Source organism: Anas acuta, chromosome 12 (assembly GCF_963932015.1).
Source record: "Anas acuta chromosome 12, bAnaAcu1.1, whole genome shotgun sequence".
Classification (NCBI taxonomy): Eukaryota; Metazoa; Chordata; class Aves; order Anseriformes; family Anatidae; genus Anas; species Anas acuta.
The window spans coordinates 12,714,367-12,738,393 of record NC_088990.1 but is presented as its reverse complement, the minus strand read 5'-3'; the positions used below and the strand labels follow the sequence as shown (position 1 = coordinate 12,738,393).

Below are 24,027 nucleotides of genomic sequence, written 5' to 3'. Positions count from 1 at the left end.
GCTGTTGGGGCTTTGTTCGGCGTTGGGACGCGCCGGGGGGGGGTTGAATTGGTGGAAATCCACCCCAAATTTGGCGTGTGGGGAACTGGGGGGGGGGCACCGGGACGGTGCCAGGCCCTGAACCGGGCGGTGAAACCCGCAGCGGGCTCGCTGCCCCGCCAGCCCCCTCGCTGTCGCCCTCCCTCCTGCTATCGCGACATGTCGTGAGGCTGCGACGCCTCCGTGTTCGGTGCTCGCCTCCTCGGGGGGGCTCTCGGGGGTCCCCCAAAACCCGGCATGGCCCCGTAGGGAGCTCACCGTCAGCTGCCCAAGGCGATCGGGCCGCTGATCGCCCCATTTCCCCCTTTATTTCCCCCTTTATTGCTCTATTTCCCCCTTTATTGCCCTATTTCCCCCTTTATTTCCCCCTTTATTTCCCCATTTCCCCCTTTATTTCCCCATTTCCCCCTTTATTTCCCCCTTTATTGCCCCATTTCCCCCTTTATTTCCCCATTTCCCCCTTTATTTCCCCCTTTATTGCCCCATTTCCCCCTTTATTTCCCCATTTCCCCCTTTATTTCCCCATTTCCCCCTTTATTTCCCCCTTTATTGCCCCATTTCCCCCTTTATTTCCCCCTTTATTGCCCCATTTCCCCCTTTATTGCCCCATTTCCCCCCCTATTCCTTCACACGAGCTTCCGAGACCCCTCAGGTTCCCTCGAGGCCACCCTGGAGCCGGGCTCCCCCGGGGGTTCTGGCTTTAGGAGGGTCCCTGTGGGTTCAGCCTGCTGGGGGCCGCCCGGCTCTGACCCGGCCCCGCTTGGGGCGGGAGGCGGCCGGGAGGTGCCTCGGCTTGCCGGAGGTTCGCCCGCCCTTTGTTTCCCCCAGGAGGCAGGATTTTGTTCCGGGGGGCAGCGGGGAGACCTGGTTCAGCGGCTCCTTGCGTTGCAAAGCTCGGCGGGACCCTCCCTGCCAGCAGGACGCGGGGTCCGGCAGAGGCTGGTGGCGAGCAGAAGCGCAGCAGTCAGAGCTCTGTGTCTTTTCTGGGGGGTTTTGCCCCAAAAGGAGCCTGGTGCTGGCTCAGAATGGGGTTTCCAGGGCGTTTTCCCCAAGAAAATCAAAGGGGAAGCAGAGGCAGGAGCTGCCCCGTGCCCTGCTGGGGGTTTGGGGCTGCCTTTCCTCACCTTGGGGAAAAAAAAACAACAGCTAAAAATAGTGTTTGGTGTTGGAAGCGCAAAGAAAGGGGTGAAACAACGAAACCATTAAAGACCCAGGAGAGGAGCGGCCCACCGTAAAGCCTTGCACGTTTCTTAATAGAAATATGGTGAGATCAGGGCCCGGCCGTCTCCTTTTAAGGCAGTGTTTTCGGAAGGAGTGAGCCGCAAACGCTAAAGCCAGTGTTTCAGGAGCGATTGCTGAGCAGGCACGGGAGGATTGCGGGGGAAAACGAGCGGCTGGGCCGGCGGACAAAGGCATTTCAGCTGCTGTCCTGTCCGCGGGGCACACGAAGCCGAGGTTCCAGCAAATGTGTTCGGCTCGCAGATACAATTAAACGGGCCGAAAATTGAATGCAAGTTTGAGCCCGGGGCTGTTAAACACGAAGCTGATTGTTTCACGGTCTCCTGCACAGGAAAGAGTATTGGCTTTGCACTCTATTTATCCTCTTCCTGGGGAAAAGATGAAAGCGGTTTATATTCATACGGACAAATATTTGCCTCTCTTTCAGATTCCGCCCGTCTCCCAAGGCCGGGGCTCGAACCCTGCCCGCTGCAGCCCCGGCGCCCCCCTCTCTTCCCAGCCATGCTCCGGGCGGGATGAAGCTGGAAGCCGTGGTCGAGCAGCTGCAGAAGCAGCAGCAGAAGCAGCAAAGCCCTCTGCAGATGGATTCCAGGGAGCGGCAGCAGAGGCAGCTGCGGGAGGCCCAGCTGCTCTACACGCAGCAGCTGGCGGTGCAGCAGGCAGTGCTGGCAGCCGCGGCCGGCCGGCCTGCGGGCGGCTCCAGCGGGGGTTCCTTGGGCAGAGGCCCGGCCGCTGCCGGGGCCGCGCGGGCTTTCGACGAGAGCAGCATGAATTCGGAGCCGGAAGAGGAGGAGGAGGAGGACGAGGAAGAGGAGGAAGACGAGGAGGAGGAGGAAGGCGGGTTGGAAGGCGGAGATCTGGAGGACGGCGCCGATGTGACTGGGAAGGAGCCGTGCTCCACTCTGAAATACTTCCACGCTCCCAAAGCCGCCCAGCACAACCAAAGAGTGGCCTCGACCTCCAACCCTCCTCCGGCCGCGGGGCACCCGCGGGGACAGCAGGGCAGAGAAGAACAGGGTAAAGACACTGCCAAGCAGCCCTACTCCGGCTCCCCGGCCGCACGCTGGAGGTTGGACGAGCAGCTCAAGCAGGTGAGTGCTGCCCTCGGTCCCTCCTCCCTCCCAGGGCCGTGTCTGCAGCCCGGCTGCTGCGGAAAGGGGGCAGGAGCTGGGCAGGAGCAGAGCTGTGCTTCCCCACTGCGCTCCTCCTGGTTTTTCTCTTAGACCTGCAGCTCAGCTCGCTTTGCAGGTGCAGATTTCATACCTAAATGCCAGAGGATTGGTGATAGTTTCTGCTATAAGCAGGTGTTTCGGGCAGTACAACGCCTGTGGGCTGTGTTGGTGCAGAGCTGGCCTGCACAGCCTTTCGGGGACGTTTCCAGCATCTGTACCTGTGCAGAAACGGAGCCAAAGGGCTGCGTGGCTTCAATTAAAAGAACAAAATGAAGAGTGGGCTTTAACTGTCCTCTCCTACAGGTGTTGGCCCGAGTGTGAGCGGGGTTAGGTTTTTAGATCGTTTTTTGTCTGAGCTCAGAAGCCTCGTACGGACAAAACCAGGTCTGTTTTCTTTCCCTCCTCCCCTCTTGCAAACACGATGGGGTAAAAAGGCCCGAGCTGCGCAGCGGCGGCTGATAAACGGTGAAAAGTCTGCTGCTGGTCGCACACACGGGATTATTTGTTTTACACTTTCATGGGCAGTGGTTTGAGGGGGAACTGTTAAACCTCCACAAGCCTTACTACTTCTCCCAGCCCGCTGCAGGCTCCTGCCCTGTGGTTTCTCTGTGCTGGCTTCTCCAGAAGAGCTGCCCCAAACAAGGAGCTGCTGTAGGGAAACGAAGGGTGGCTGTGTCAGTCGGGGCACAATCGCTACAGAAACTCCTTCAGGATTTGCTGGATTGTAATGGCTGACAAAAACTTCCTCTTTTGGGCTGGGGAATGCAGGGCAGGACTTTGGTTTCAGGGGCTCAGCCTCAAAAATACACCGAGGCTTCAGCTGTTTGTGCTCCTAACGTGGCGGATGCCACCAGGGATGGCACCGTGCTTCGTGGCAGTCCTTGCCTATCTCGTGAGAGTCTGTGAGTTGCAACGAAATAGCTCGGGAGGGCAGCTCCAAGTGTGTTGCAGCAGGCACAGCATGGCAGAGCAGCGCTGTCCGAGCTGTTTTCCACCTGATGTGCCATGAACTGGCGCTGAGGCAGCTGCTTCGGCCCAGATCCGTGGCATTTCTGCAGCCATCGAGTGTTTGGGTGGTGGCTGCAGCCTAAACTACTCTGACTTCAGGCCAGTGTGGTGGGGAAGGAGAGGTGCACAAAGCTCTGGGAAGCAAAACTTAATCCTTGCCGTGTCAAATGGATCCGTTTCAGTACAACAGGTAAAGAAAGGAGCTGGTGAAACTCATGGATGTCAAGGGGATGGGTTATGGAGGAGCACCAGCCCCGCTGCAGCAGCTCTAGGGGTGGGGAAGGGTGGGAGAGGATGGCAGGAAGCAGGCAGGCTCTCGTGCTGCCCCAAGGTCCATCTGTTCCTGGCCCTGAAGGTGGAGTTCTGGGCCGGAGGGGTGCCTGGTGTGCCCCAAGGTGTCCCCGTGCCAGTCCCGCAGGTTAGCGGGGCCATTGGGGTGCTGCAGCGCGCTCCAAAAGCCCCATCGAGGCTCATATTCATGCTGCAGGTGAGGTATATTCACCTTGAGTAGGGTAAATATTGCAGCTCAGCTTGTTTGCGTTTGCCAGCGCAGCCTGCATACCAGGGAGTAAAAATTTAACTGCGGGACCGGAGCCGGGGAGCTGCGAGGAGGTGGGAATACCCAGGCAGGGGGGCAGTTTGCTGCCAGGACTGCAGAGGGGAACCAAAATGTGCCTGCAGCTGCAAACTGCCCCTGTAATCCTGTGCTCTGACCTGCTTCAGGTGTTCCATTTGAGGTGTGTGCCTCAGAGGTACCCGGCTTTTCCTTTTGTTTGCCTCTGAAACGGTTGATTAGGGGCAGGAAAATCTGGGTGAGATGCAGAAGGGGCTGCGTTCTGCGGCTGATTTCCCAAACTATTCCTCCCCTGGTGTTTTTTTTAAGCTGCCGTTGAGGCTGGAGGCGAATAACCTGCGAGTTTACGCTGCTCCCAGCTAGGTCTGCCCGGGGAGTATTTGTGGTATGCGTAATGGCTGCTGCTCGCAGAGGGGAGAAAGTCACTCCTGTTCCTTCCCTGAGCGTGACTCGTTCCCCAAAAGCGACGTCCTCGCAGAGAAGCACATCTTGAACACGTCAGGCTGCGGCTGCCCAGGAGGCACGCGGCGTGGAGGTGGCAGGAAGGTGGAGGGAGGCTCCCGGGGAGGCGAAGCCCGGCTCCATTCACTGCCAGCCAGCCAAGTAAATAATTGTATGACAAGCCGGCGGACAAAAGAGCTGGCTCAGCTTCTGACCCAGGGGCGGTGGGAATCCCGGCAGCACAAAACACCGAGGGAGGGAGTGGACTTGCTCGGCAGGCCGAAAGCCGAGCAGGGGGTGTGCTCAGCTCGTCCCACAAACCCTGCCCGAATCCATCCCACGTCCCTCCTCACAAGGGCGCTGGGGCCGCCTGCCTCTCCCCCAAAAAAAGCAGCTTTGAATTCCTCAGGTGGAAACCGGCAGCTGGCGGGCTGTGGGTTCTCATCCTGCGGTCCCTCACGCAGCTTGGCAGTGGTTTAGGTTACCGGGGAGAGCAGGGCAGGAGGGCAGCACCTCGGCTCCTGTCTCTTTGCTGCCTGCCCAAACTCCTTTTTCCCACCCGGGGCTGGTGCAGCACGAGCGGTTTTGCGAGGCTGCTCTTCCAGCAGGCAGTTAGTTCGTGCATTCCTTCGAGGAGTGTAGAAACAAAGGCAGGGTTTTGAGGCACCAGCTGATATCTTGTGTCCTCCTAAACGCAGCGAGGTAAAGTCTCAGCGAAGCACGCGTCTGATTTCAGCCTAGCTCCTGCGCTGTTTTTTTCTAGGCTTGTCTCACGTTAGAGCCTCCGAAATCACCAGTCACTCCTGAAAATCCTGACCTAAACTTTTACAGAGGTCACGGTGTTGATTAAGAGAAGTCAGCTTAAAATAATTACTTGGCTTTTGCTCTAGGCACGAGTGGCTGAGATTCCATAACCTGAAGTATTTGCCTCGAGTGCCGCGCGTATCCAGGTATTGCTCGGGAGACACTCATTAATCCGCAGGGGGTGAAGGTCCCAGGAACAAAAAAGCTGCATCTCGGGGAGCTCGTTTCTTGTCTCCTGCTTGTTTCAGAGATCCAGGGCCCAGTTCGAGGGCTGATTCAATTTTAATTCCCGTGGCTCACCGTTCTTTAACGTTGCAGTGGAAGGAGGGTTCCCCATTACCAGGTGACAGCCAACATTTAGTTTCTCTTGTATTAACAGCCTTGTTCTGCAGGAGCAGGTTGTGGTTTGAAGTGGCCGATGGCTGCTTCTCCTTAATTTGTAGTTTAGGTTTCTTTTGGCAAAGTCTTTGTCCCTGGGATAGCCTGCTAGCAACTGAACTGGGGTTTGTATGGATCCGCAGCTTGAAGAGCAGCATCAGTGGCTGGAGGGAGAGGAGAACCAAGAAACCATTGTGGTAATGACCACCAGAGCCAGGTTTCCAGCCCTGAGTGTGCGTGGTTGCACACTCCCAGGGACTGAAGATGTCCCTGGCTTTCAGTGCTGCAGTGCAGGACCCGTGGTTTGTGCTCGAAAGGAAAAGGGACCTGCAGGCAGAAAGCAACAGGGAAGGTGTCTGTCTGTAGGCAGCCTTGAAAAGAAGTCTCATGTGCCTGTCTGCCTTCTCCCTGGCTGGAAGTCCTGCAGTTAGCTGCTGCTGATGCCACCCCAAAGGGAGAGGCTGGCAGGGGTACAGAGTCGCCTAAATCAGCAGGTGGGGGCATCCCGAACCCGCTCTGCTGCTGCCCGCCCGGGGCAAGGCTGCAGCCCACACACGGCTTGAATCGGGGCATTCCCCCAGATCCTCGTTTCATGGGACAAGTGCACAGGATTCATCAGGGCTGCGCTGCATAGCAGCAGCTGGGCTGTATCTGGCAGCAGAGCCACGGGGTAAGGAGCTCGTTGATATCCTGGGGAAGTTGCAGCTCATTTTTGGGTTCATTCAGGCACTAAATTTATCCTCGGGAACAGTGGCAGCTTGTCTTCGTGGTGCCAATTTGTAGATATTTAGCTGACAGCGGAGATGGTAGGTGGCAAGAGCTCCAACGTGTTGCATTCTTCTGCTGCTGCTTTCTCACTTCAGGGTGGATCTGAGGACCTCTCGGGTGGCGGTGAGAATTTCTCTTCCCATAGCCATGTTAACGCCGAACGCGCCTCCTTGTCACTTGGGTTGTGGTTAACTGCGAGTGTTTGTGAATAGGAGCCCTTCACAAAGAGTCTGACTTTTCCTTTCGGGTGAGGAAATAGATTCCTGTTTTGCAAGTAATTGTGTCGGGGCTGCAGTCGCTAGGTTGAGGGAGCACAAAAGAAACTTTATAAAAACGGGTAATTAATCTGTTAACTCGGGTCCTTTCTTCCCTTTCCTTTCCCATCCTCCCCGCCATTCCTGACATCACTAAAATGTTTTCAGCAACCAGCTTTGAAGCTGGAGATCCTGAATTGAGCTCTGTTATTAGGCGGAGTGGGAAGGGTTTATTCCAATTCCAGCAGGGCTTTACCAGGCAGGCTGTGTCCGCAGTAATTATAACTCGGTGCTCCACGCTTGAGAACTTGCAGCTCAGGGCAGTAGTCCTGATCTTATCAGTGTTTTGTACTACAACAGTTTGCTTTATAATAGCATCTGTTTCACTTCCTAAGGCTTAACTCTACCCACAAAAGGAATTTCTGTGGATTCCCTGATAATCCTGAAATTGCTGCCCCTGTACCTTCTCATTGACTCGCTGCTTTCGGTTAACCCAGGGGGTGAGGGAGGGGCTCGCTTCTCCACCACCACACTTTGCCAGGTCCCTACGTGGAGATTTCGGCAGCTTTCTGGCCATCTAGGCTGCAGGTCTGTATTGGAGGGGCACAGACTGATTTCTGAGTTTCAAGCCAGGGGGATTTCTTTTCTTTTTCCTGTTCATCAGGTTAGGGTTTACCTTTGGAATAGTTTTGTGTTCTGGTGAAACCTTGGTAGACCAGACCAGCTGAGCCGTTTTTCTCTGTCCCTTAGTATTTCCTTAAGCTTTTGTCCCTTAATATTTTGCTTTTACAGAGCACGGTGTCTTGTTGCAGCATCTGAGGGAGGGATGTCCTGCAGGCAGGAGTTCAGGCTGCTTGTTTGTAAGGTTTTTGTCCTCAGAAGGGTGAACTGGACGAAGCAGGAGAGTGTTTGGCGCTCTCCTCCCCACCTGCTGGGTAACTCCTGCGTTGGAGGAAGGGGTTAACTCTGGCTTTCAAACATGGGATTGGAAACCAAAATTGCTCTGGACATCTGAGCTTCCCTCTAATAAGATATTCCAGGTGGTTGGGGAGTAATCCTAAAATAGCCGCAGATATAATTGCTGCTGAAGGCAGGGCTGCAGCCTCACGGGGAGCGCTCCGGTGGCCCCCGAGGTGCGCCTGGGCGCGGGCTGCTCCCTGCCCGAGCAGCGCCCGGCTGCTCCTCCTGCCTTTTTTCTGCAAGGAACTTGGGGTAAACCCATTCCCGTGGTGACTGGGAGCAGTGGGAACGGCTGTTTGTCAAGCACCACAAATTCCCTCGACGCCGGGCGGTGGAGGGAGAGGCAGGGCTCTCCCCAGAGAGCGAGCTGCCTCTCCGCGCGGTGTTTTTTCCTTCCTGCTCCTGCTGCCTGCCTTATACAAAGGTCTTTTAATGACTTGTGAGGATATATTGATTTCTCAGGTTCCTGCTGCTCGTGCAGAAGGCTTCTCAGCACAGGGCAACTTTGTTTTTCTAGGAGGAACGGAGAGGAAGTTTGATACCCACGCTTCCTCCGGGCTCTGTCGCTGTGCAAAATGTATTTTGTGCTCTGAGTGCAGCACCCGCGGCACCTTCAGGGGGCTCTTCGTGGGTTGCCCTGCTCCAGTTGTGCTCAGGTCGCTGTTCCAACCACTGCCACTGCCAGGACCCATTTCCAGCCTGTAATAAAAGTAGCGAGAGGAATGAAGATGCTCGTCCTCAGCTGCTGATGCCACCTGCAGTCCCTCACCTCGGATCACTCCATGTCACGCCAGGTGACAGCCAATTTTCTGGACATATGGCAAAACACGGCCAGCTTTAAGCTCCTTTTCACTAGCTAGGGTGGGGGAAGATCTACATCTGTGCTCCCAAAGACCTCCCAATGGAGGTACGTATGTTCTGCTTACTTTGTGCATCGACCCTTCACCTTGTTCCTTATTCTAACCACCTTTTCTTCAAAGAAAACAACAAAATAGCTCCTGAAGAGGCTCTAATCCCATGTGCCAAAATTTTATCAAGTTCAAACCTGCTGGCTGTGGAGAATTGTCTTCTCAAAGCTCCCTTCTCTTCTCTCGTCCTCAAATGTAGTGGAATAAGCTCTCAGCATGACCTGAGTTCCTGATGAAAATAAGTGTTTGGCTTCTGGAGCACCCTCTTTAGGCTCTAACACCGTGAGCAGGGTTGCCCTGGGGATTTATAGCCAAGCACAAACTTGGGAAGAAGGCAGCTCAACCCTCTGAAAGCCATTTTGCCTTGGGTTGGGTAAATTCAGGGATGCAGAATAACTGCTGCCCTCTAAAGAGGCTGGCTTGTTTCCCACTCTGACTCTTCGCCCAGGTTTGTTGATCTGAGTTAAGTCAGTGGGGTTTTAGGAGCAGCTGGATGTTACCATAATTGGCAAAGAAAAAAACCAAAACACCCGTGTTTTTAACCTCTGCTAGCAAAGGACACCCCCGTGAATCCTCCTGCGAACAAAACCGGCCTTCAGATCTCTTCCTAGCGAGGGCTGGGAATTGATCTGCTGTAATAAACAGCTGACATAACAGAAGTGGCAATAATCCCCCATTAAATATCTCTCAGTTGATGGGACTCGCCGGATAATTGACTTTCCAGCAGGAATTACTGGCTCAAACTAAATCAGCAGGCATTAGGGCGGCTCACTGCAGTGGTTTTAAAGGGGGAAATGTGGCTTTGGCTGGCCTTGACAAGAGCTATTCATCTTCCTAATTCAATGGACGTGTCACAACCAGATGACTCGGAGGTTTCGGATATTGGACCACCTCTCTAATTCACCCGCATTTTCGTGCCGGGGCCTCTCGCTTGCTTCAGCTCTCTCCTGCCTGCTGCGTGTTTGTGGGGGCAGAGGGTGGGCTGAGGCGCTGTGCCAGGTGGAGGTGGCTGCGCTCTATCCTCGCGGGGCTCTGGAGCACATCCTAGGTAAAGTTTGTGGTTTAAAGATGCTCGGGCAGCTGGCAGGGTCGGTCTGCTGCTCTCAGTCCTGCCACGCAGCCAGGGGCTGCCTCTGCTGGTTTCCAGCCCTGGTGCTGGTTGCGGGATGATGCTGAGTTACCAAGCACAGCGAGCCTAACCAGAGGAATCCTTTTAATGCCTAAGAAGAATGAATCTTTATCCAGCAGAGCTGGGTTTCCATTTCTCTGTGGAACAGCCGGATTTGGCAGCTTGCAGGAGTAGAGGTGCTGGGGCGGAGAGGAGCGTTCCCCTTGTACCATCTCCCTCTTTCTCTTTGGCATACTCGGGTTTTGGCTTTGCAGGCAAGCCAGGGGAGGGCAGAAGGGCATTTCCAGGTGAGCAGGGAGCAGGTCCTTCGTCTGGACAAGGACAGAGGAGAGCTCTGTGTGAGCAGGGGACGGCTGGGTAGCACCCCCACCTTCCACTGGGGGCTTTTAGCACGTACACTGGTCAAAGCTCATTCTAGTTTCTTTGGTCTAAGCCATTCCCTGCCTTTGCGTGGTGTTGTGCCCATAGATGTGTGTCTGTGAGCTTTCTGGAGTTGTCCCCAAAGCCTTTCCCTGGCACCTTTTTCAGCCTCTCGTTCCTCTCTCCCCCTAGAACGGCAGCGTGACCTGGAGCGATGAAGGTGACGGCTGCCGAGGAAGAGAAATTTCACGAGACTTTGCCAAGGTCAGTGCGGTCACAGGGGTTTGGGGGGAGGGACTGGCTCTGGGGTTTTCTTCCCCTGAGCTGTGGCAGAAGATGGCTACTGAGCCCTCACTGTTTTGAGGGCTCGGAGTTGGCTGGTTTGCAAGTGGTCTGTGGAACGGAGCCGGAGCTAAGCCTTGTAACCAGCCTTCTCACACTTAAAACCTTGGGCAATACTTTCTCTGGCTGGGAGAAGAGTGTTTTGTTTCTGGAACCCCGTTCGCACTGTGGTAATAGATCTGAAAGTGGCAGCGACGTGTCACATCAGCTAGAGGAATTCATTTTGAACCGAGCTGCCTTTCTGAAAGGGTGCAGCTAATTGCTCCGCAAACACAGCGGCGTGTTTTCTTCCCAGGGCTCGGTGTGTGAGCAAGCACAGAGCTGCATGGGAAAAGCACCCCAAAGCCCCTCTTCTTTTGGGCTAGATGAGTACTGAGCAGCTAGCAGCACCTATAGGCACTCTGAATTACATTTTTCTCCCAGTGAATCTTTTGCTTTGCTGTTGATCTGTTTCCCCAAGAGTAACTACAGCCAGCAAAAGGTTGCATGGAGTTATGTTGAGTCTTCCTCAATGCAAGCAAGAAGGAATTAAAATCTGCTTTACATGCAGCATTGTCTTCTGTCTTCTTCCATATCCTCCCGTATCTCGGTGGGACTGACTGCAGCCCTGTCACGTTGTGGCCTCACAGGGTTCTTGACAGGTGAAAATTAGATTTTCTGTGCAAGAGGTGATATTTGTGCCCGTCCCTTCTGGAAAATCAGCAGGTAACAGCAACGTGCTGCGCCTCTCCTTTGGAATAAGCTTCCTATGGAACTGACAAAGTGTTTCCAGGCTGATTGTTCCTATTGAGGCTTTTCTGGCTTCTTTCAGAGCAGCCTGTCCTGCCAGGCATTAGTTACAGGAAAGCTCTGTCCTTTCACCTCCCCCTTCCGAGGGACTTGGTTTGTCACTTAGGTGACAATCCCCGAAGAGGGGAGTTATGAGGCTAGGAGAAGCTGCAGAGAAGTTTCCCACACAGTGCCCCAAAGGTACAGGCCACTAACCTGCCCTAACCACTGTTGCGTTCCTGTTGGTTGTCTCATCTCTTCCCAGCTCGTCTTCATAGCTTCTCTCCCCTTTGCTTTCAGTTGGTTTCAAACCCTGCTCTGCAGCAGTGTTTCCACTGCCCAAATTAAACCCTGTTCCCTTCCAGGTGCCAGTCTGCAATGCCCCTGGACAAGTTCCTGAGGGGCTCGGAAAGGCAACAAGCCATAAAGAGGGTCCTCAAACTATCACTGTCCACTGAAGAGCTCAGGAGTCCATCCTCATTTTGCCTCCTTGCCTTTCTTTTCCCCCAGTACAAACCCCAGATGATTTGCTGGAGCAGGCTAATGCTGTTACTTCATCTGTTTCCTTGTGGACTGTGCCTTTATTTTTATTTTCCCCTTCCAGCTTTATGAACTGGATAGCGACCCTGAACGGAAGGAGTTCCTGGACGACCTCTTCATCTTCATGCAGAAGAGGGGTGAGTGAGCTTTTGTTGGAACTGATTAAGGGAAAATGGGACCGGGGGGTTGCCCCAGCAGGCTGACTCCTTCCCTCCTGCATTTGAAAGAACAAATCCAGCCCTTGAACTTGCAGATCAGATGGAAGGGCAGGGTAAGTCTCAAGACATTTACCTTGGGAAATAAGGAGCTCAGCAGGACAGAACTCTTGTGCCCTGTAAGCTAATGTCACAGACGGTATTTCTGTTCCCACACTCCCACCTAGTACTGAAAGTGTCCACGCACCAAGAGCCTGAGCGACCTGGTTCCCCCAGGGTTTTTGAAACGAGGCTGAGTACCGCGGGGGATTTTCTGGTCTCCCCTCCAGAATAAGCTGCTCAGGTGGCACGATCACACATCTCGTGTTCTGCTTCGGTGGCATGTGGAAGCCAAGTGTGAATGCCGTCACACGCCGTACAGAGTTCACAAGCTGGGGCCTGGAAAAATAGATAAAGCCAGGTTTTCCTTCAGATTCACAGCGTGTCAGCTTTCCACGTAGTAACCCCGTGTAACTGAGTGCGGGAGCAAACAGTTCAAAACAGTTCTCACATTCCTTCCTACGGTGTCAGCAACTCGTGTCTCTCCTGGTTACAGGGATGGTGCTGCATGTGTGAAGCAGCTCAGCTGAGATACCCTGAGTCTTTCCAGCCCCTAGATACCAAAGTTGAGTTCCCTCATTACAAAGTATTATAAAATAAAGTACAAATGTGTGGTTTCATATAAAACAAAGGACGTGAAGCTGCAATCAACGGCACTGTTTCATGTCGTGGTTTTATTTCAAGCTTTATTGATGGTTCAGAACCTTCTGTTGGTTGAACCACCCAGGGGCTCTGAGTGTGTGTGTCAAGGCACTGAATGGCTGCGGCACTGCCAGTGTGAAGGGGCAGTGCTGAGCTTTGCCAGGAGTTCAGCGAGGGGCTTTCACATCTGGGGCTTCCAGCATGGTGCTTTGTTAGCACCGACCTTGGTGGACGTGCCCATGGAGTGAGCTGATTAGTCACCTGCCTCTGAGTGTTTCTGGTAAATCCTTTGTGGTGCTCTTTTCCTTTACCTCTCCGAGCATGCCAGGCCAGTCTGACTTGTCTAACAGAGATTTCTTCTGACAAAAAGCACTAAATTGTGCAATGGGCCTTTTGATTGTTTCCCAAAAGTGCTGAGTTGTGAAGGTAAGTGTGAAGAGCAGACATAAAAGGGGCCCTTTGCTCCCTGCTGGCACAGCACGCAGCCTGCTGGACCAAACGAGCCAGCTCCTGTGCATTTGGAGGGGGGCAGCCCTCGTGCCACCAGCAGTGCTGTGCCCTGAGAATCTCATAAAGTGTAAAGACGCAGGATCAGTCTCGTCTATTTGAAGATTACCTGATGGCAGGATTGGAGCTGGAGTCTCATGTCCAGCTTGTATTTGAGCCCCGAATCTTTGGGATGCGTCCCCTTCTGTGCGTGACTAGACCACCAGACCCGCTCGGCTATTCAAAATGGGAAATCCAGGCACAATTATTTCAAGTCTTCTTCCTCTGCATGTCTTTCTCCCTGGCGTGGCTGGAGCTAACAGCTGGCCTGGTGAATTCTAATCCAGGAGCTTGAGGTTCTGCTTCCAAGTCGGTTAAAGCCTGGAGCTGGGTGTTGCTGATATTTTCGGCTTTCATGTGCAGAGGCATAACCAGGCTTAATTAGTTGACTTGCAAATGTTAACCTGAGCTCGCATATTGATGCAAGGGCTGGGATGACTGACATCCAGGACAATCTGAAGGGTGTGATTGGCAGCAATAGAAACCTCCAGATACCCAGGGAGAAATCTGCTTAATACTTCAGTGTCTCCTTCCTATTACCTTTTAATTATTTATAATTGACACCTTCCTGGTGCAGGGGCTGAGCTGGTCACCAGCTGGCTGCTGTAGGAGTTCAGCTTTTAATCATCTGGGCATTTCCAAGTGTATTTGTTTTCTGGAGGCTCCCTTGTTTTCTTGCCCGCGAGAGGACTGGAAATGAAATCGAAGAGCCCCACCACCCGTGGGGGAGAGGCGGAGTGAGCTGCCAGCTTTCTGCCAGAGGGTCTGGAAACGTTTGGCCCTGCTTGGGGAAACTGGCTAGATCGCAGGGAGCGAGGCAGTTTGGGGCTTATTTTGTATTCTGGCCACCCCCAAAAGCAACAGGAAGAAGGAGGTGAGCTGCTTTAGGTTGATAGGAAAACCGAGAGGTGTGTGTTGAAGTGAGAGGCACCTTCTGGCTCTGGTGGGAGCTGCTGTGCTTTACTGTAAAGTAAATCTTTTGCCCCCCTCTCAGGGGCTGTATTGTGCATTTATTTGCCACGTCTCCTCTCCCCACCGCCCTCTGCAGCTGCACTGTGTTTCTGTAGGGAGCAGATGGGCTTGCCCGCTGCATGCCATATTCTGGTGTGTCCCAAAATCTGGGGGCCTCTACAGCAAAGCTATCACGGGGTGCCATTCAGACATCAACTTCTGCTCCTCTCACTTTACATCCCTAAAAAGCAACCCCAAACAACCGAGGCTGAGCAGCTGCCTTGCTCTGAAAGGTCCTCCAAAGCTGGGTAAAGCTGAGGCCTCATTGCACCTGAGAGCCAACTGCTGTGCTTCTTAGCTTCTAGGTGTGAAGAGCTGCTTCATTTGCACCTTGTGTCTGAAGGGAATGGAAGGCAGCCCCGCTAATAAACGCTGCTGGAGAAAAGGTGGGGATTTTGCTACCATCAGGGAGCATCCGGAGCGCTGGCCCTTGCTTGGGGCTGGTGGAAAGCATGGGCTGCTAGCTGATGCTGAACCGAAAAGCCTGATGCGAGAGAGAAATGCAGATTTCTGAAGCTCCTGAGTAAGAGGAGGGGATGAAAAGATTTGGCTGTTGGTGCTGCCGTTTGGAATGTACCTAGAAATGTGAAGCCATGAAACAGGCTTAATGCAGATCAAATGTGCAGGTCTCATCTGCCTCTGAGCACAGCAGGTTGTCGCTGAACGACCACAGCTGCAAGCGATAAAATGGCCCTTCGGTGGCAATAATGATGGAAGGGGGAGATGAGAGGGAGGCTGTAACTCTTCCTTTGTTGGGCTTTTTATTCCCCGTGTGGGGTTGGGCGAATGGGCCCCACCCTGGCAGTGATGGAAGGGGCAGATGGGGCGAGGAGGGGACCCCAGGGCTGGGTGTGCGGCTCCCTGGGGACCCGTCCCAGGCCACGACCGACCTGCTGCAGCTCCACGGGGACCACGCTGGGTTGCTGCATCCCCACTCCCTTGCTCAGCTCAAGCCAAAGGCTCTTTCCTCTCTGAGCTCCTCCTCCTGCATCGCCGATCATTTTGCAGCACTCGTGTATCCGAAATGAACGGGGGAAGAGGGTTTTCGAGTGCCAAGGCTAAAACGTTAACGCAGGAGTTAACTCTGGGAACGTCTGTGGCAAGGGACGTGTCGTGAACCTGTGCAAAATGAGCTTCTCACGCTGTGGGCGTGGATTCCTTGGCACGGGAGATGTTTGTGGTGCCTCTGAAACTCCTTTTTTCCGTATCGCAGCCCTCCCGGAGGAGTGCTCGTGGTTTGTGGAGCAGCGGGTTCAGTAACACAAACACCGAGCAGCCAGGTGGGCGACTTGGTGTGCTCAGCTCTCAGTGCTCCAGACGAGCACTTCATCTTCAGGGCATCTTCCACTTTTCAGACCTTCCTTACCCTGGGGCCATACCCTGAAGCTAAATTTTGGCTGTGTCTTTGTGGGATAAAAGGCGTAGGTAAGACAAATAGCAGAAAAACATCGATATTAACCCTGTGGTGTGTTCTGGGCAGCACAGCTAGCCTGTTTTGTCCCCTAACAGTGAAGGGCTGTCAGTGGTGTGATTCTTCCTCGTAGCAGCCAAGCTATAACCAAGCTGAGCACGTTCCACTGGCCAGGACAGAGCTGGAGCAGCAGGACTTCCACCCCGGGTATCAGCAGCATTCGTGCCAGAAACTCCTCTTGAGAAAAGGTTTGATGGGGAAGAGATCTAACTGCGTGCTATGGCGTATTAGGAAGGGCTCCCTTTCATGGGAAGCTGTTTTGTTCATTTTAAGTACCGCCTTTGTGAGGAGCTCATAAAACGTCTCCGATTGTACAGCTCTACTAATTTTGTTCAAGGTTTCTGCGTGACCTTGGTTTTCCCAGATGGCTTGACCATTCGGGTTTTTTATGTGTATATACATAGAAGGGGCTTTGTCAGCCTGACCGCGTGGTTTTAATGTTTTCCTGCTGTTGTGTGCCCTGCACATTTTAGATGTGGAAATGCAACAAATCCAGGGTATTGACAAAAGCATTTACTGATGGGTTCTTTTATCTTTAGGCCAAGTGGTGTTTATGAAATGTTTGTCCAGGGAATTCTCTCCGTCCCAGTGATTCAATTCTGCCGCTCGCTTCTTTTCATCCTCTGGAGATATTCTGAGTCTGAATTAAGCAGTGCAGCTCTGTAAATGAGACATCAATAGACATAAATTCTCAGCATCCTCTGTTTGTGCCGGCTGCCTAACTCTGAGCTGCAGCAAATGCTTCCCCAAATAGCAGCCGGTGTTCTGCAGTGGAAAATTCTCACTCGAGGCACTGCACCAAGATGCTGGAGCATCTCCTGCCTGAGCCACCCCTCAGCAGAGCTCTGGTCTGGATGCTCCAAAGCAACCAGGCAAAGTTCCTGTCCCCATTAACGCCCTCCGTTTGTGCATGGCTACATCTCTGCCTCCTCGCCCTGCTGAACAAGCCTTTACTTCCTCAAGTTTTAGGGGGAATGATGTTCCCGTTTAAATTCCTCGGTAGCATCCAGAAGCCTGTTGCAGGGAGTGCCTTGCAGGTGACTGAAAGTCTCCACCAGACATTGAAGTTATTTTGGGGGAGTTTACCTGGGCCAAATTTGGGGTAACTTCCAAGTTGTAAAAAAGCAGTTTTTTTCCCATCAGAAGCAAATTTTCCCCTCCTCCTGCCTTTTTTTTTTTTTTTTAATGTACTAAGCATTCATTCCACACGTGGAGATGTGAGAACTTTCTCCCTGATTGGGATAAGGCCCCCAGCTTTCCCTTTGGAAAGATCTACAAAATCTTTCCTGGGAAAATACCCAGCATCAGTAACTTCTCAGTTCCAGTGCTGAACATCCATGGGTTTTTAGCAGCTGAAATGTTTAAATATTGCTTTAGCTCCATGGAAAACTCAAACTCTTAGTGGAAACTGTGGTTGTGAATGGGAAAATAGTATCAGGAGTTTACGTGGATTACAGATTTGTTTTTAAGTTTAACCAGCATGAAAGAATGCTTGGCTGTTTTATTCTGTATTGGACAGGATAGAGAAAATAATTTGGTGTGATTGGCTTTGCATGAATCCTTCTGTAGTTTATTAATGTGATCCCAGGCTTGCTGTAGGATTGCCAGTTTGGGATCCCCAAATTCCAGGCACTCCTGGGCATACAGAGTTGAGTGACGGAGTCAAAGGTGTCGTTCCTCCCTTCCCCTGAAGATTGAGATGTCAAACTGTAACACGTTTCCCCAAAAAACTGCTGTCTGGGTCTCAAATCCTGGACTCCCAGAGCTCTTCTGTATATGGGCGCTTTGTTATGGGTGTTTTAGCCTCCCCCCCTAAACCTGACAGCGTGTTTTTCCCAATGATTGATGAACTCAAGCACTTGACCAGCGGAGGTAGCTCAGCACTGAAGAGATGACCCCGCAGATACCCACCCGGATGGAAGGTGGAACAGTTGGGCGTGAAGATGCTCCGGTTTTTAACTTGGCACAGCCTGACCCCCCTTTATTCTCCCCAGCTGCCCCCATTTCTCCACATTTCCTCCTGTATTTGGAACTCACCTCTGCCTAGAGGAGTTTATCCGCTCGGTTCGAAGGTCGTACGCCTGGAAACCCCCCCACAGCTGTCCCACATTGGGGGAAGAAATCTGTTAGGGTGAGGATATCGAGCTTGGTGCAAGAGCACCCATCTCCATGGGGTCTCGGTTTTGGGGGACGGAGGAGCACCCCATGAGGCGAGGTTAAGGCAGCTGGAGCCTCATCCAGTATTGCAGGATGCCTGTTAGGCTGCCTCCGGTTCGGCAGCCGAAATCTGATAAGGGGCTGCTGTCAGCCTCGCTTACCGCCGAGGGAAGCCGAAACTGATGGGGTTTTGAGGGGTGCCGATAAGAAGCGGGCCTCCTGTCAAATAGAGGGTGATTAATTACCCTCCAGCCTGGCTCCCGCTTTGAGAGGAGTGTCTAATGGGCTGCAGGCTCGCGGATCAGGTGGTGACATTCCCATTGGGAGGCGCGAATGCCCGCTGTGGAAATGCCACGAATGCGAGGAGAGATTAGATCAGCCGGGGCACGGGCGGGGAGGAGAGGAGGGCTTGTTTCCCTTCTGTGCCTACCTTTCCTTTTATTCGAACGCTGACTTAGCCCTTAGGATGGGCTCAAAGCAAGAAGTAAAACCTGCAGGCAGAGGAGCTGGGGTGGCCGAATGCTCCCTGCGGGCTGGGTTTCTGCCAAAATGGGTTTTACCTGCTTGAGCTTGGGGAGATGTTCACACCAAGTCATTGTGCTGTCTCCTGAAGGAACACCAAGATTTCTTCAAGCTTGGGTTCAAAACTGTTCCATTCTTGTAAATCAACACAGACTAAAAGGAAAGCCTCTTCTTTTGGGCGTCTGGTGTCTCTTGTTTCTTCTGAGTGCTTGCTGGAGTCGGGAAGGAGCAGCTCTTCCCTGTGCAGGGTATCACCTAAATGCCCCCTCTCTGCCCGTGCACTTTTTCACTCCCAAATGTGCTGTATCACGCTCTGAATGTTATTCTGTGTGGTAAGCCTTTGGGAGTCGTGCCTCCTTTGTTCTTTACCTGAAAATGGATACTTCTGAAAGTAAATTGGGTAGGAAAAAAAAAAAACAACAACAAAACTGGGAGGCGATTGAAAAAAATACTGCTTCGGGCTGGGTATAATTAACTGCTCTTTGTCTCTTGCGTGCAGGACAAGTCGTGGCTTAGGCTGCTTGGTGCTGGGGAACTCCCTGCAGTGGGTTTTGCTCAGCCCGAGGAGAGGAGTGAGGAGTCCTCTTGGCAGGGGATCTCTGTCACGGAGGGCTCGTAAAGCCGAGGAAATCCCTGCGAACCGGAGGGAACTCATCTTCCGTGATCCTGTTACAGTCTTAGGGGGGCAGTTGTCTTTGTTTAACATCAGTCTGACTCTTCAGATCTGGGTATAAATCTGAAGCCTGGTTGTGTCAGGATGAAGAGCACGGAAAAAAACACCTTGGGCAGCGTGCCTGGGTGGGCGAGGAAGACTTTGGTCCGAAATAGGGTCCCGCTGAACACAAGGGGAGGCTGAGCCCCAACACTGGGTGCTGGCTGTCGTCAGAGGGGAGCAGGGGAGCAGAGCCTGCGTGTGCTGAGTGCTCAGCACCCCTTCCTCAGATAATGTTTGGTTGCCAAAAGATGTCAAAACAGTCACTCAGGGATTATCCAGGGCTCACATCTTCCTCCCTCTCTTCTTAAAGAGCGAGCATCAGCTTCCTCTTCAGCCCCTCCGACATAGGGGACATTCAAGCCCCTCCATATAAGCCCTTTAGGCTTCTGTTGTGTCTGCCTGAAACAGAAGAAGCTTTTGAAAGGGGTGGAACAGCTTGGCAGAAGGGGCTGCTGTTCTCCCTTGAAGGACGGAGATGTTTATAGCTACAGTCAGCCTTCCTCCAGGGAACCTCTTTATGCCAGAAATCTGAATTGTAGCTGCAGCTGTCTTTCCCTTCAGAAACCCCAGCCCCTATGGTATGGGCTGGGGGCTGAGTCCTTTTCCTTCCAGTGCCGTTTTGGGGCTTTTTGTCCTGTTCCCAGCCCCTCTGGTAAGCACAGGGGGAGGCAGGTTGGCTGGAGTCAGCAGCCTCTTGCCCTGGGGCTGCGTTCCCACTCTCGGCTCTTTGCTGTGTCCCCTGCTCGGAGCCCAGCAGTTAACACAGCAGAAAGGGGGAACATTTATGCTTGTCCTAAAGCTTCTCTTCCCAAGGTCTCCCACGCATATCAACCACACACCCCTTTTTCCAGGGGGCTCAGCCTCCTGTGTCCCCCCGCCCCGGCTGCTGCCCTGCAGGGATGCCCACGCTGGCCTAGCTGGGGTTTGGCTGAAAGGAACACGAGTTGTTTCCCAGGAAAACTCCGAGGAGAGGAGCCACCCGTCCTCCCCAGCCTCTGCTGGAGCTGAGCAAGGCTTCCGGCTCTTTGCAGCCGTGCTACGCGGAGCATTTCTGCGAGCCGGCAAAACCCAAGCTTGAAAGTACAGTAAAATGAGTTTGCCATCAAAAGGCAACAAGTCTTACGCTGTGCCCCCGGCTGCTGACCTTTCCCTCTGGAATTCTCCCCTCTGACCTCGGGATCATTAATCCTGATGCTGCCAGATGACAGTAATCCATCACGGCCCCTGACAAGCCTCGCAGCCGCCTGTGAAAGGATCCGCTCGGCTTCAGCATCCAGCCGTCCCATGGCACTCGTTTTTCAGCCCTTCCTGTTGGAGCGCTGGGGGTTTCCAATAAAGACTTTATCGCCTCGGAGCTGGGCTGGGGGAGGAGGGGGCTCCACGAGCAGCTCGTCCTGGCTTCCCAGCTCTGCTCGCAGGCAGCTGCTATGAAATGGGCCGAGGCGGTGAGGAATACGGTGAATTCACGGGGTGCGGGATGCAAATCACGCTTGGCTCGCTCGTCCCGTGCCCGGGGGTGTTTCTTGGAGTGGTCTCCACCTAAGGGAAAACTCAGAAGGAAAATGAGCGTGTGCCCATGCGTGAGGATGGAAGTCGTGTCCCTGCTGTGAAATTCTTCAGCCTGCTCTAAGAAGCTAAAGAAGAAAAAAAAAAAAAAGCTTTTAGCTTGGGTTATGAAGCTGCTGATTAAATTCTGGGGCACTTCAGGCTGTGGGGTCTGTTTTAAAGAAAACTGCAGGAAGGCAGGGTGTCAACGCGGTGGTAACGTGAGGACGAGAGGTCAGCTCTGAGAGCTGCTTCCACTCCGGCTGTGAGCAGCTCTCAGGAGCTGGTGGAAGCCCTTACTTCCCCCCCGTGTAGGTAACGTCTGTCACCAGAGCTTTTGGGTAAATTTACGTTTTCAGCTGCTGAGGTGGGGAGGTCTAGAAGAAAGCTAAAACTGATGAGGATAAGTGGAGCATTGTAAAAAGGAGGTATTTAATTTTTCTTCCACGTTAGCGGGTTGAGAAGCCTTACACGTGACCCCTTTCGCTCCCCATCTGGTCGCTGGACTGAAGTTTCACCTGGACCAGCTCATGCCCTTCGCTAAATGGGACTGGGACGAGTGGGTGGCAGCAAGGCTGCCGGAGGAAAAGGTCTCAATCCTGCTCCAGCAGCGCCCAGGTTCTGCCCCATATCATTTTCTTGGTGATTTCCCTTGTTGGGATGTTCTGGCTTCCCTCTCTACCGGGGCACAAACACTGAACTGCTGCTGAAGGGAGGTTCTGGGGGTGGGAGGAGCGAGTCCTAGCTCTTTCTGGGGTCCTTTGAGACGAATCTTTCCCTGCTCCTGCATTGGGAGCGGGCTGGGTGTGACTGGTTGCTGCAGCTCGGCTGATGGATGATAACTTGGGGCTGGTAACATGATCGCTCCCAGCCTTAAACGCTGCTGCTGCGCTCCTTGTCCTCCTTGCAACGCGCTGAGACAAAATGGTGCCGGGGAGAAACGAAGCGAAGCGAGGGTTGTGTCTACACGGGCTGACGTTTTGGGAGCAGACTGGCTCTGGCTGGAGCCAGAAGGCATCCAACAATCAGGAGCCTCTGCTCCTGCAGGGAGCTGTCGCATGGGAAACGCGGGAAGAGGATCTGATGCGCTGGTGGATGGCAGCTTGGGAATGGCAGCTTCACGGCCAGGGAAGGGCTGTTTAGACAAGGAAAAAGGGATATGAGAGAGAGAGAAAGTAACGGGGTGCACGGGCTGAGCCTGACTGGGTTGCTCTTTATGTTTAAGGGTTGGTGACTGGGGGAAATTGAAGGCTGCCCTTTCAAAGCTGAAGAAGTTTGCTGCTTTTATCCAGCATCTCGTTAACCTGTGGGAATTGGTGCCGTGAGCTAATGCGTAATAGGCTTCAAAAAGGAAAGGGGGGGGGGGGAAAAAATTACACTTACATGTATAATGAGGACATCTGCAGAGCTCGCTGAGCTCCTTTTCACTAACCAGAATAAAACCCATTTATAAGGGCCATAAACTGCTCTGCTCGGGGGCATTAACCGGCTCGCTGGCTGATGAGCAGTGGCAGGAGCCTCCCCTGTGGGTTGGGTATCCCATAATTGTCCATTACGGCGTTTCGCCGGCTTTCCTGTACTGGCTTGTGCTGGGCATTGTGGTCAACAGGATACTGACCTCCGATGGACCGCTCTTTGATCCAGGACAGTATTTCCTATGCAAACTAAAAGGCTTGCTGCATCAGCAGCTTTTTCCCTTTTCCTCTCCTTGCCGAAATCTCATCAGTTTGACCTTTTCAGACCCTGGGGGGCTGAAAGGTGCAGCCAAAAGGGCCCTATCGGGTTAAAAATGATGGGGACTCAGTCAGTGCAGTGCCTGGGTCACCGATGCTCCGTTACACCCTTCATTTTTTCACCTGCACCATCCCCACCCTGCAACAAGTTGCTGCTCCTGGGTGACATCCCACTGAGGGACACGTACCCGCAGCGGGGCGTCATTTGGGAGCTTTGGAAGCTTTTGGAAATGCTTTGTAAGAGCAGGATCCAGAGCTGAGCGCCTGCTTGTGAGGGAGGACGGAGGTGAATGTGCGTGGAGGGGGGAGATGCTGCCGAGTGTCACGTCCCCTTTTTGTTCGCTCTTCCCAAGCAAATCCTGGGGAGCGAGGGAGCAGAGTTCCAGCGCGTGAGCAGCTCGAGCTGCCGGGCTGCTCGGCCCCTTCCTGAGCACAAGCAATCCAGATTTTATCTGAGATTGCCCTGGGAGCTCATAAAAAATGATTCCTCTCTGCTGCTCCCTCGCCCCTAGGATTGAATAGTCCCCACTTCCCCTCTCCTATTCGAGGAGTTGCTCTTAGCTGCAGGTTATTATTTGTCTGATAATTGCTTTTGCCTACAGGAAAGGATTTTTCATGAAAAGGACGTGCCATGTAGCTACACTTCTCTGGCTCATTTACTCGCCCGTAGAGGGGCCTCAAGTCAGGCTACAAATAGAGTTGCCTGACTTTCCTATTAGAAGGAAGATCGATAGCCCCAGCCCAGCAGCCTTCTCGGCCTCATTTTCTCTCTCCCTCCATGTTTTCTTCCCTGCTGTTTCCCTGCAGGAACTCCCATCAATCGGATCCCCATCATGGCAAAGCAGATCCTGGACCTCTACATGCTCTACAAACTGGTGACCGAGAAAGGAGGGCTGGTGGAAATCATCAACAAGAAGATCTGGCGGGAGATCACCAAAGGCCTTAACCTGCCCACCTCCATCACCAGTGCCGCGTTCACGCTGCGAACCCAGTGAGTCTGGAGAGCCTAAAAGCATGGATAGGAGCAGAGCAGGAACTGGGGAGCGCAAAATAGGGACTGAGGTGTTAAAAATGAGACTGAGTCCTACTCTGTGGCTAGGGAGGAGCTGATGAATTGCTTTATTTATCCCTCCTCTCACACCCACAGCTTGCAGTTTTCCCTTTCTATCCCTTCTCTTGTTTTGCTGAGCAGTGATCCTTCCTGAACGCTCTCCCCTTCCCTCCCTACAACCCCAGCACGAGCACACCACCACCTTGTTCCCTGGGACTTGAACTCCTCGGGGCAGGAGGGTCTCTTGCTCTGTCCCCCTTGGCACCGTGAGGGGGCTGCTGATGTATAGGCATCAAGTATGAGCTCGATCATTTCATGTCAGCACTGCTAAGCTGTGGAAACTTGCATTTAGTGCCTGCCTGCTGTGAGGATTGCTTTTCTGGCCTGCAGTACCTCACGTTGATTAGGCAAACCAAAAGGAAGAAAAAGTAGGATGAGACGAGGTTGGTAAATTAAACCTACTGCAGAGTTTAAGCAACGAGGCAAAGCAGCGCTTCTGTCCGGTGACTAGAGCACACGAGGCTGGACTCTGGGAATGCACACCCCAGTTAAAATGAAACTCGGTTCTTAGAGCTGGTAACTCTAGAGAGCTGTTAGCTGTTAGATTTTAGAGCTGTGGAGTCCCAGGGAGGGAAGCTCTGTGCTGTTCCTCCAGCCTTTGGTACAAACAGACTGCTTGCTGCGAGTTTGTGCGGC

General features: G+C 53.2%; 1 protein-coding gene across 2 annotated transcripts in view; it reads left to right on the top strand.

The window, feature by feature from the left end:
* The window catches only part of ARID3B (AT-rich interaction domain 3B), a 31,795-nt gene that overhangs the window by 312 nt on the left and 7,456 nt on the right, over nucleotides 1-24,027 (top strand). For both annotated transcript variants that reach the window (XM_068695834.1, XM_068695833.1), the window contains exons 2-5: nucleotides 1,706-2,369; nucleotides 10,227-10,298; nucleotides 11,749-11,821; nucleotides 23,088-23,271. In XM_068695834.1, coding sequence (XP_068551935.1) covers nucleotides 1,794-2,369; nucleotides 10,227-10,298; nucleotides 11,749-11,821; nucleotides 23,088-23,271 — 905 coding nt within the window. In that variant the 5' untranslated portion in view covers nucleotides 1,706-1,793. The remainder of the gene's footprint in view (nucleotides 1-1,705; nucleotides 2,370-10,226; nucleotides 10,299-11,748; nucleotides 11,822-23,087; nucleotides 23,272-24,027) is intronic.